At 38.7% G+C, this 11,252-nt stretch overlaps 3 protein-coding genes across 5 annotated transcripts; 1 reads left to right on the top strand and 2 right to left on the bottom strand.

The window, feature by feature from the left end:
* Positions 1-67: 67 nt before the first annotated feature.
* Positions 68-4,976, top strand: LOC103835963 (ATPase 10, plasma membrane-type). 2 transcript variants are annotated; one of them, XM_009112169.3, is made up of 21 exons: positions 68-382; positions 453-572; positions 676-774; positions 848-985; positions 1,075-1,209; positions 1,276-1,455; positions 1,534-1,740; positions 1,832-1,951; positions 2,036-2,155; positions 2,239-2,361; positions 2,438-2,542; positions 2,650-2,794; positions 2,866-3,030; positions 3,125-3,363; positions 3,437-3,469; positions 3,543-3,624; positions 3,702-3,862; positions 3,933-4,106; positions 4,192-4,374; positions 4,466-4,608; positions 4,700-4,976. In XM_009112169.3, exons 1-21 carry the CDS (start codon positions 317-319, stop codon positions 4,794-4,796), a joined length of 2,835 nt encoding a protein of 944 aa, XP_009110417.1. In that variant the 5' UTR covers positions 68-316; the 3' UTR covers positions 4,797-4,976. The 2 variants fall into 2 exon arrangements, with proteins under 2 accessions (XP_009110417.1, XP_033132686.1); XM_033276795.1 differs by lacking the exons at positions 68-382; positions 453-572; positions 676-774; positions 848-985 and having other exon boundaries at positions 1,137-1,209; positions 1,276-1,402.
* LOC103835964 (O-fucosyltransferase 5) lies at positions 4,917-7,368 on the bottom strand. The gene is made up of 3 exons (XM_009112170.3): positions 6,082-7,368; positions 5,554-5,803; positions 4,917-5,338 (listed from the first exon to the last, which is right to left on the bottom strand). Exons 1-3 carry the CDS (start codon positions 7,293-7,295, stop codon positions 5,162-5,164), a joined length of 1,641 nt encoding a protein of 546 aa, XP_009110418.1. The 5' UTR covers positions 7,296-7,368; the 3' UTR covers positions 4,917-5,161.
* Positions 7,369-7,741: 373 nt separating this feature from the next.
* LOC103835962 (ubiquitin-conjugating enzyme E2 34) lies at positions 7,742-10,963 on the bottom strand. 2 transcript variants are annotated; one of them, XM_033276797.1, is made up of 11 exons: positions 10,848-10,961; positions 10,701-10,763; positions 9,920-10,037; positions 9,685-9,739; positions 9,254-9,292; positions 9,100-9,163; positions 8,936-8,997; positions 8,811-8,850; positions 8,668-8,695; positions 8,381-8,472; positions 7,742-8,297 (listed from the first exon to the last, which is right to left on the bottom strand). In XM_033276797.1, the coding sequence occupies exons 3-11, from the start codon at positions 9,974-9,976 to the stop codon at positions 8,027-8,029; spliced, it is 708 nt and encodes a 235-aa protein (XP_033132688.1). In that variant the 5' UTR covers positions 9,977-10,037; positions 10,701-10,763; positions 10,848-10,961; the 3' UTR covers positions 7,742-8,026. The 2 variants fall into 2 exon arrangements, with proteins under 2 accessions (XP_033132688.1, XP_009110416.1); XM_009112168.3 differs by lacking the exon at positions 10,701-10,763 and having other exon boundaries at positions 10,848-10,963.
* Positions 10,964-11,252: the final 289 nt, after the last annotated feature.

Genomic DNA, 11,252 nt, shown 5'->3' with positions numbered 1-11,252 from the left:
AAGGTGGTTTCAATATTCACTAACCTTTTTAAAATTTTCCTGTTTCGCTTATGTTCCTCAAGTAGCATTCTCGAAGACAAAGATATTATTAGCTTCGTGTCATCATATTAGATGCTGTTAAGTCCTTTGTTTCATTATAATTAACTCACATCAACCAATGGACCTTATATAAGAGTAGTAGCATAAATTATAAGTTTATGCACTATTCTTATGTTCATTGAAGAATTTATTGTTTCTTTTCATTAGTTTCATGGTTTAGATCAAATCTTGGAGCCTAGATTTTTGAAGTTGGACAGTAGCCTTTGACGCTTTAAGCATGGCTGAGGATTTAGACAAGCCATTGCTGGATCCTGATACTTTCAACAGAGAAGGAGTTGACTTGGTATGATGTGTGTTTCCTTTTAGTACTTGGATTCATAGTGGCAATAATAAAGGCTTGAAGATCTTGACAGGGTCTATTGCCATTGGAGGAGGTTTTTGAACACCTAAAAACATCTCCTACAGGGCTTTTATCTGGAGATGCTGAAGAAAGATTGAAGATATTTGGTCTTAACAAACTTGAAGAGAAACAGGTAATAAACTCCTTATTTTCAAAGTATCTCCATAGTGTTCCTGCCAAGGACAGAGGATGGGCTCTAATATTTTGTGCTAATGCCGTTTAAAACAATGATACAGGAGAACAAGTTTCTCAAGTTCCTAGGTTTCATGTGGAACCCTTTGTCATGGGTTATGGAAGCTGCAGCATTGATAGCCATCGCCCTTGCAAATAGTGAGGTAAGACACTAAGGGTTTATTTTTCTTCTTTACTTTATGAAGATACAGCTTGAAACTCACTGTGAAATTACAGAGCCAAGGTCCTGACTGGGAAGACTTTGTTGGAATAGTTTGTCTTTTACTGATCAACGCAACAATCAGCTTCTTTGAAGAGAATAATGCTGGGAATGCTGCTGCAGCTCTCATGGCTCGCTTGGCTCTAAAAACAAGAGTCTGGTTCTTCACCTTTATATGATTTGTTTTATTCTGAACCGTCTTATCATATTTACCTTAAAATCTAATGAAGATCTCTTCTTATAGGTTCTTAGAGATGGACAGTGGCAAGAGCAAGATGCGTCTATCTTGGTACCTGGTGATATAATTAGCATAAAACTTGGGGATATCATTCCTGCTGATGCTCGCCTTCTTGATGGAGACCCCTTGAAGATTGATCAGGTATGCACATAATATGAATCTCTTTTCTTTTAGTGCAGTATGTAAGCTTAACATTTGTTCCTGCAGTCAGTGTTGACCGGTGAATCGCTACCTGTGACCAAGAAGAAGGGTGATCAAGTCTTCTCTGGCTCTACTTGTAAGCAAGGTGAAATAGAAGCTGTTGTGATAGCCACTGGTTCCACCACTTTCTTTGGTAAGACAGCATGTTTGGTGGACAGCACAGATGTAACTGGACATCTTCAGCAGGTTCTTTGTCTTTCTCTTAAAGTGGTGAAATACAATACAGTCTGCAGCTTGCAAGAACATAACATGTTTTTCTTGTAGGTTCTGACATCAATTGGGAACTTCTGCATTTGCTCCATAGCTGTTGGGATGGTTCTTGAAATCATTGTCATGTTCCCTATACAACACCGCTCATACAGAGCTGGGATCAATAACCTTCTTGTACTGCTCATTGGAGGTATACCCATTGCCATGCCCACTGTACTATCTGTCACACTTGCCATTGGGTCTCATAGACTTTCACAACAGGTAACAGATCTCACTGTCTTCTCTCTCTTTATTCTTTAACTAGAATAGAACAAAAATAGATAAATCTAATGCTTCTTCTTGTTTTTGAAAGGGTGCCATTACAAAAAGGATGACTGCAATAGAGGAAATGGCTGGGATGGATGTGCTATGCTGTGACAAAACTGGAACTCTTACCTTAAACAGTCTTTCCGTTGATAGAAATCTCATTGAGGTACAGTCAAGTACATTTGCTTCCTTCTTTGTGTTTTCTGTTCTACTATTCTTGGTGTTTAAATGTGCTAATCCATCTGCACAGGTTTTCGCTGACTACATGGACAAGGACACAGTTTTGTTGCTTGCAGGCCGAGCTTCACGGCTAGAGAATCAGGACCCTATAGATACAGCAATTGTTAGCATGCTTGCTGATCCTAGAGAGGTAAGTGAACTCTCTTTTACAAGACTACTTGTCACCTTCTTAGAAGTTTTGTGTTATACATTAAATAAGTTGTTTATTTGTAGGCTCGTGCAAACATTAAAGAGATTCATTTCTTGCCGTTCAATCCTGTGGACAAACGTACTGCAATAACATATATTGATTCTGATGGTAAATGGTTTCGCGCTACTAAAGGAGCTCCTGAACAAGTTAAGTATCATCCTATTCTTGATACTTACCAAACTGGTTCACAAACCAGCACTGATTCAACTGTACTACATGTAGGTTCTAAGCTTGTGTCAACATAACAATGTGATTGCGCAAAGAGTTCATGCCATTATCAATAGATTTGCTGAAAAAGGTTTGAGGTCTTTAGCAGTTGCTTATCAGGTAACATCTCTATCATCTTCCTTCCTCTCTTGATTTGGTTTAATCTAAGTGTATTTTTGGCAAATAATACTCCAATTAATTGTGTCATCTTTGTTATTTTTTCCTAGGAAGTTCCAGAAAGAAGCAGTAATAGTCCTGGAGGACCATGGAAGTTCTGTGGTTTGTTACCACTGTTTGATCCTCCAAGGCATGACAGTGGTGAAACCATCCTCAGAGCTCTTAACCTTGGAGTTTGTGTTAAGATGATCACCGGTAAGTCTGAATCTCACTCAACTGAGCTACATTCTTTCAGACACTCTCTGATGGTGCTATAAGACTTTCAGGTGATCAGTTAGCAATAGCAAAGGAGACAGGAAGACGTCTTGGTATGGGAACAAACATGTATCCTTCTTCCTCTTTGTTAGGCCACAACAACAATGATGAGCATGAAGCCATTCCAGTGGATGAGCTAATTGAAATGGCAGATGGGTTTGCTGGAGTGTTCCCTGGTCAATAATCAAAACACAACGCTAATATCTACAGAGTTTCAGACTTGCTCTCATTTCTAATCCTAATTTTTTTATTTTGTCTCTCATGTTACAGAACACAAATACGAGATTGTAAAGATCTTACAAGAAAAGAAGCATGTGGTTGGAATGACCGGAGACGGTGTGAATGATGCTCCTGCTCTAAAAAAAGCTGACATTGGAATAGCTGTTGCAGATGCAACAGATGCTGCAAGAAGTTCTGCTGATATAGTACTAACTGAGCCTGGCTTAAGTGTAATAATCAGTGCTGTCTTGACTAGCAGAGCCATTTTCCAGCGGATGAAGAACTATACAGTTAAGTACCACATATAGCTAAATAAGTTCCAACATTTCAAGTAGATTCACACTAATCAGTAAGAATCTGCAGGTATATGCAGTCTCAATCACCATAAGAATAGTGGTAAGGAGCTTCATAATACATGATTTTAAGTTACATCTACTTGACCTTTCTATATCATTTATTTTTCATGTAGCTTGGATTTACACTTTTAGCATTGATATGGGAATATGACTTCCCACCTTTCATGGTTTTGATAATCGCAATACTCAATGATGGTAAGCTTCATGTTGATGTTGTAAAAAATCTAGTTCTTCACACCCTCAAGTGGTCTTGTTGATCACCTATGCATCAGGAACCATCATGACTATCTCTAAAGATAGAGTTAGGCCATCTCCGACACCTGAAAGCTGGAAGCTCAAACAGATATTTGCAACTGGAATTGTCATTGGAACATACTTAGCATTGGTCACTGTCCTGTTCTACTGGCTCATTGTCTCTACCACATTCTTCGAGGTATATCTGATTTTGCTTACTGAGAATAATGTGTACCCATAACCATCCCTTGAACTTTACTACGCTGCAGAAACACTTCCATGTCAAATCAATCTGCAACAACACTGAACAAGTCTCATCCGCAGTGTATCTCCAAGTGAGCATCATAAGCCAAGCACTCATATTCGTAACACGCAGTCGAAGCTGGTCCTTTCTAGAACGTCCCGGGACTCTCCTGATCTTTGCTTTCCTTGTTGCTCAACTTGTAAGAATCTTCATCGTTAACCCTTTCCATCACACAATGCATACATAGGACTCTTGATGTTGACTTCTCTGTTTCATGTACACAGGCAGCTACATTGATTGCAGTCTATGCCAAGATCAGCTTTGCTAACATCACTGGCATTGGATGGGGATGGGCAGGTGTTATATGGTTATACAGTCTGATATTTTATGTGCCTTTAGATGTTATTAAGTTCGTCTTCCATTATGCATTGAGTGGAGATGCTTGGAACCTTGTATTAGACCGTAAGGTTGGTGCATGTCTTATCCTCTCCTTGTTACCCAAGACTTAATACTCTGTTGTTTCTTAAAGACAAACACTGGTGGTTTTTGGTCTTGCAGACAGCTTTTACTTATAAGAAAGATGATGTAGCAGCCAATGTAACCATCACTCAGAGAAGCCATTCAGCAGAAGAACTTAGTGGAAGTCGCTCTCGCCCTTCTTGGATCGCTGAACAAACCAGAAGGCGTGCAGAAATCGCCAGGTTCTCTTTTGGTTTCTCTCTTCCATTTCGTATACTACTAGAACCATCTCTGATTCATACAAAACTTTTATCTTTGGTCATCATCTGATAGGCTCGTGGAGGGCCACTCGGTGTCAAGGCATTTAGAATCAGTGGTCAAGCTCAAACAAATTGACTCAAAGATGATCCGTGCAGCTCATACTGTCTAAAACAACTCTGTTTTGATTGTTCCCTAACTCTGTAAGGTCAAGAGAAATAAAGAACAAAAACTAGAGCATTTGTATGTTCTGTGTAGTTGGTAATGTAGTGTTGTCTTCTGGTGACAGCAGAACTCAAACATACCCCTTAGTAATTCAGTTATGTATACAAACTATGCAACATTCTGGTTACTTTTTTCAGAAGCTATCAAGTAGTTCCCACACAACCAATGATTCTCAAGGAAGAAAATCTATCTCTTGTCGAAAAATTAATTAAAAGAATCTGACGCTAAAGGCACTATTATAATACACGTAAAAAAACAAGAACAATGGATTCATAACAGGCATAAAAAAGGTAACGAATGTGGTTACTTTTTTTATTCATCTTCTGCTATGAAGTTTGGTTCTTCGCCTCGACAGAGATATTCATCGCACATAGAAGACGTTCCCCAGTCTTTCCTTAGCCGCAAGATATCCTCTGTAAAAGTAGAACCCGATGCTCCAATGAAGACACTTGACATTGCACATATCGTTTTATCCAACATAGCATCCACCTACACATTCCATAAACCAACCACAAGCAAGTGAATACGAGAGAGAAGAGAGTCTTGTCATACATAACGGTTGCGCAGGACATATCAAACAAAGAGACATTAGAAGATCATAGAGTCCCATTAGATTTTACTGCTGTTAAACATTACACTAGAGACAGGGTTTCGAGTGATTTCTATAGAAACAAAGTCGTTGGTTCATAAGTGGCACTGGTTACCTGAGAGTCATCCTCTATACCATGTCTATACAACAACGAGTCCCACTTTTCCGCTGAGTTGCGAGGAGGACGTTTGACAAGCGGAACTACTTTTCCATCAACGACTACTAGTGACTGAAGCAGACCAGTTTCACTTTCTGCAGCATCTGTTGAAAGATAGATCACTGGAGCATTGGCCATTTCCACTATCCGACTGATGCAGTCTGCAGCTTGTGGTATCGGATAAAAGCAACTTGGCGATTTCGCATTGCTGCCCATATTATCATTTCATTAGAGACAGAGCCAGCTATAAATCAGATACAGTTTCTTCAAAATCCTAACTTAGACACCTTGCTACACATAAGTGGCTAAGCAAAGCACATATCACACTTCTAGATGGAGATATATATATACTAATTAACAAAACAGAACCGAATGGTATTCTAATATCGCAATCAATCAAGTGTTAGCTACACTATCAAAACACATAAACGGAAGCAATAACAAGTTTATGTAACCTAAAAAGAGACACATGCAAAAAGACCTCACCAGAACTTCAAGAACCCATGTCTACGGAGATGCATTGCGACAAAGTGCTTCCCCAAGAACGTCTGGATAAACCTCTGCGCCGTCAACACAATGAGCCTGCTCGGTTCAATCAGCGTCTTGCACTTATGCTTAATAGGTCCACCAGGCTGCATCACCCACTCTCTCTCCAAATCAGCATAAAAAACATCCCCAATAGCAATCACACCATCCTCACCCTTAAACTTCTCCACCACTTCCCCAAAACCTCTCTTACTCGGCTTCTTTATATCCTCACTCCAAGGAGCCTCAAGCTTCCCACCAACGGCAACCCCCAACCCCTTGAGCTTACCAACATGCTCTTCGTCAACATAACAAGGCTGCGGCGACGAGAAGTAACAAATAAACCTATCAATACGAGCACCACCCTTCTCCTTCTTGAACTGATCGAAAGAAACAACAACGGTTCTCCCCAAGCAAGTATTAATCCGATCTATATCTATCACTCTATCGTACTGGTAATCAAACTTAGGACTCGGGATCACGAGGACTCGATCTAACAACGCGGCGAAGAACATGTGTTTCTCTAAGCAGATCAAGTGGTTGCTCATTTGCCCCGAGAGACAGATCGCGAAGAGGAACTTGTCTTCTCTAGGCTTCCACTCTATCGTTCTCCTCTCCGACAAGCTCTGATCTACTTTTCCACAAGAGCTAGTGATACTGTCTGAATCAAGACCAGAGAGGGAGGAGTTTCCTGTCTTGTGCGGTGAGAGAAGCGCTTCTTCGATCTGTTTGCTTAGCGAAATAGCGGATTCCACATTAGATTCAATCGCGTTCGAGGAGTTGTTGTGGTTTAAGAGAGAGACGAGGTCACGCTGTTGCTGCTTCAGAAGATACAGAGCTCGTAGCTCAGATTCATTGGCATCAAGCTTGAAGCTTGAGAGATTCAGAGGGAAGAAGGTGCGAGTATCAGTGAATGAGAAGAGGAAAAGGAAGAGGAGGAGAGTTAGAGAGACGGCGGCGATGATGTAACGCTTGTTGAGTGAGATTTTTCGAGGGTTACCGGATCGGGACAAGGCTTCCTCGATCTGGAAGGCCGATCTCGGACTTCTGCCTCTGCCGTTTGCTCTATTAGTGGCTAAGGCGGTGGTGGCGGAATGAAGCTCGTTTTCTCTGGTGTCGTGATGAGGGATTAAGTTACGGTGGTCCTCGTCTTCGTCCGACGAGTTTCGATCCATCGCCGAGAGAGAGAGGAGTGACGGGACTAGAGGAATAACTGAGCTGTTAATTTCCCGGAGAAAAATAAAACAAATTATTTAGTTTTTAGAATTGGAATCCGATAGATTTATGGGCTTGATTTGCAATTGATTTAGAGTTTAAAATCTAGTAAAATGTTTTTAAAGCACGTGTAGTTTATAATTGTGTTCTATAAAGATTTCTAAAGTTACAAAATTTTGTTTTTTTTTTCCAAAAACAAATAAGCAATATGTCTAACATATTTTGATTTTGATTTTTTTTTATAAATAAATTATAAAATATTCTCAAATCTTCGACGAATATCTAAGGTCAGTTAAAATCTACCCTATATATAAATAGATATAAAGATTCGCAATAAATCTTTGGAATAAATTACATTTGTCACAACTCGCTCAAAATTTAATGAAAAAAAAAATTATTTGATGGATGATGAACCAACACACACATGAGCTCTTTGATAGAAAATGTGTTGGATAAGTAAGTACAATTGAAAATCATAAGGTTCTATTTATCCAATGCAAACCAACCATATACTATACAAACTAGTTCCACTGTAGATATGTGAAATGTAAAAGCACAAACCATAAAGGAGGCTAAAGCTGAGAAAATTCAGAGCAAGAGCCACTAGACAAAAGAAGACTACTCTTGATATGGAGAGATCTTATGTGAAGGAAACACTCCTCCATTTCAATGTTTTTGTTGCATAGAGATCTCATAGCTGAAGCAAGGGCAACGCCATTACTGCACCGAACACCGACACTAGCAACACTATTATCCACGCTGGTAATCCTTGTTTCTTCTTCTTCCTCTTCTCCTTCAAGCCACCCTCTGAGTCCTCCTTTGTTGGGTCTACTGTTTTCTCTGACTCTGCTTTTGTGCTGCTCTCTTGAGGAGACTCTGGTGACGTCTGTCGCGTTTGTTCAGCTAGTTCCTGCTGCTTGTACTTCTCTACGTATTCTGGAAATAGCTTTCGGAATGCTGGGCTGTAACCAGTAAGTACATTGGAGACAAATGACTATCCTTTGTATCATGAATTCTCTAATTGTATATGGTGGGATGATCTTACGTTTTACAATTGAAAGCGAGAGATGACTTAGCCAGCTGTTGTTTCTCAGCTACACTAGTGTTCACACTTCCGGTTGTTGGACTGGTATCCATCTGCGCCACAAGGAAAACGATAGAAAAAAGCTCAATAACAGAACAAAGAGATATTACCATGTCATATAAGTAGATGATAAACTAACAGCACCGTTAGTTCATTACAATATAAAAATGTGTTAGATTTTTCAATACAAATTTCCATATGTATGAGACGCACTTCATAGTAAAGAAAAGAAAACTTTTAGAGCTTACCATGAATGAGAGGAGTCCTGTAAGTATGCTGCATACATGAAAATGTCGGTTAGCTACAGATTTATCAATCCTCTCATCTTTCAAAAATAAATGAACATTGTGAAAGTCAACTATAATATATGTGAAAAGGAGAGAATTCATACCTTGACACAGACCACATCGGGTTCCAGCTTTCTGGATGAACTGAAAATTTCATGTAAAGTTATTCAGATATTGAAACACTTGCTTGCAACGAAACAACAAATAAGAAGTGCACCACTGAGCTTACAATCACTCATAGACAAACATATTTTCTTTTGCGTGATGAACCGACCGCTTGGTGTAGTCATTCTGGGGCATAAGAAAAAAACAGGAGTGCTTCATTAGAAACTGGACTACAAACTGAAATAAGATTAATGCTCAGGGCAACTTCTAAAGAACCAAAGAACATACGTAATTCCAGGTGGCTTATAAGGATACTCTGGAGGGAACTTGATCTTTCCATAGTAATATCCACCTGTTAAAGAGAAACCGAAGATGAAAAATGGATTCTGCTAAGGGAATGCAGAAGCCAAAACTAACAAGAAATTTCAGACAAGAATATCACCTGCAAAAGGTGTTCCATCACTACCTTCCAGAACATAATCTGTAAGATTAACGCCAATATTTCAACTGCTTGTTAGTAACAGATCCATCTACCTTTATTTAAACACTAAATGCAGTAATACTAGAAAGGGATGAAACTCCCTAATTATACAATCAAGTTAACAATAACACTTCTTCTTTTTTTGAAACACTAACAATAACACTTACAGCGTTACATAACTGAAAAGAAAATTACAAAATCTTTGTGTTTACTTTTAAGCTGATATATACCATTAATAAGCTAATCTTCACCATTCTACCAAAGTTATCATTGAAGTAAGACCTGTTCTGCCTAACCTCATCATAGTATAACAATTTTAATAGGGTTACGAGAGATCCAACAGGAGAAAATACAGACCAAACATAAAAAATAAAAAGAAAGAAAAGGCTTACGCCACTCGAGAATGTCATTTGGGGAAGGACGAGCAACAACATGGGAGACTGGTTCCTAAAAGGCCCAAAAACAGAACATATCATAAATAACCCCGAAAGAAACAAAAGGAAGATATGAAACCTACTCTAGACCAGAAACAAAGAAAACATTTACATACAGGTAGAGCAACATCTGAAACCTTTGTTGAGGAATAAAATTGACATATAAAATTTTCTGGAATTATGTACCATGTACCTTGCAAAGTGCTCTATATTCCTTTTGGAGACGTTTTATACAAGCCTTTTCTGCCATCTATGGACTAGGTGAATAACTGCAGCTGCTGTTTAAAATAATCAACAGCGAGAACGTATGCCTACAAATGAAATGGGTCGGTAAGAAAAATGAAAGCATTCCCTGTATGACAACTGTATCATTGGCACCAATGGTTTACCTAAACCTTGCGAATAGTAAAGAATCTAAAACCTAAGAAAATAACAAACACAAAATTGGATTAACCATGCAAACCTGCACAAAAATGAGTATCAACAAACAAAATAGATGCAGTTGATCCTATAGATTAGGCTTCAAGCCAAGTTTAGACATTTTAGCATGGGATCAGAAAACTTAACAAGCCCATACTACAATTCATGTAAATTATTGGACTACCTCACAACAACATATACAGAAAGAAGAATACTACTTCAAAATATTATTACGCAGCAGTCTCATTACCTAATCGAATATTTACACAAAAGATGAGATAAAACTCGAATCAACAACAACACTTGGCATATCCCAAAGACACCTTTCACTAATATATGACCTAACCTAACTGAAAGCAAACCAATTGAAATTCAATCGATTTGATTACAAGTGTGAAAGAAAAAATATCTGGCAATCCCCAAAAAAATATCTCAACCCAGAAACTCATTTGCTTAAACAATAATTATAAGGCAGAGCAGCTCGAATCAGCTGAAATTTCTTCGATCAATATCTCAGAACCCCCGCCAAAGATGATTTCTCATAGAAAGAACATACACAATTCGAATTGCAATCCAAGCTTTCCCTCTTACCCAGAGACGCAAAATACGAGGAAAATCACATCAAATATGAAAATGCAACGAAGAAACTCCAAAGCAGATAACAGCAGATCCAATAAAAAATTGATAGAAAAATTCAGCACCTTGATCGATTTTTATCGAGGAGGATGTCTCTCTCTCTCTTCCTCTGGAGTCTCTCGTTAATTAATCTTCTCTCTTTCTATTCTAGCCAGGTAGAGAGAGAAAATAGCCAAACTTGGATGGTTTATCTAAACCGGAAAATATTCAACAATTCATTCCGGTTCGTATCAAAACCCTTGTTGGGCCAGAAGAGTGATAGCCATAATACGGGCCTATAATGGGCCAATACCTATTATGAAGTCGCGGACTTGGAATTATAATAAAGCACGTGGTTTTGTCTGAATACAGAGATTCCACCAGAAGTTGATTAGACCATTGAAATTTAGTTAGCAGGATATGCATTAGAATTTGGTTACTATAATGTAGTTTGATCTTTCTCAATATAGAAAGAAAGAAAGGAAAATATT

Source organism: Brassica rapa, chromosome A08, assembly GCF_000309985.2.
Source record: "Brassica rapa cultivar Chiifu-401-42 chromosome A08, CAAS_Brap_v3.01, whole genome shotgun sequence".
NCBI lineage: Eukaryota > Viridiplantae > Streptophyta > Magnoliopsida > Brassicales > Brassicaceae > Brassica > Brassica rapa.
This window is presented reverse-complemented; position numbering and strand designations above follow the sequence as displayed.

Excerpts from the sequence above, each read along its gene's own strand:
- LOC103835963 (XM_009112169.3), top strand. The coding sequence starts at position 317 with ATGGCTGAGGATTTAGACAAGCCATTGCTGGATCCTGATACTTTCAAC. Across the intron at positions 775-847 it reads TCGCCCTTGCAAATAGTGAG|AGCCAAGGTCCTGACTGGGA; the intron begins GTAAGACACTAA and ends GTGAAATTACAG. Across the intron at positions 1,456-1,533 it reads TAACTGGACATCTTCAGCAG|GTTCTGACATCAATTGGGAA; the intron begins GTTCTTTGTCTT and ends TTTTTCTTGTAG.
- LOC103835964 (XM_009112170.3), bottom strand. The coding sequence starts at position 7,295 with ATGGATCGAAACTCGTCGGACGAAGACGAGGACCACCGTAACTTAATC. Across the intron at positions 5,804-6,081 it reads CATGGGTTCTTGAAGTTCTG|CAATGCGAAATCGCCAAGTT; the intron begins GTGAGGTCTTTT and ends TAATATGGGCAG. Across the intron at positions 5,339-5,553 it reads GTATAGAGGATGACTCTCAG|GTGGATGCTATGTTGGATAA; the intron begins GTAACCAGTGCC and ends TGGAATGTGTAG.
- LOC103835962 (XM_009112168.3), bottom strand. The coding sequence starts at position 9,976 with ATGGCAGAAAAGGCTTGTATAAAACGTCTCCAAAAGGAATATAGAGCA. Across the intron at positions 9,740-9,919 it reads AATATAGAGCACTTTGCAAG|GAACCAGTCTCCCATGTTGT; the intron begins GTACATGGTACA and ends TGGGCCTTTTAG. Across the intron at positions 8,851-8,935 it reads ATGTTTGTCTATGAGTGATT|TTCATCCAGAAAGCTGGAAC; the intron begins GTAAGCTCAGTG and ends TGAAATTTTCAG.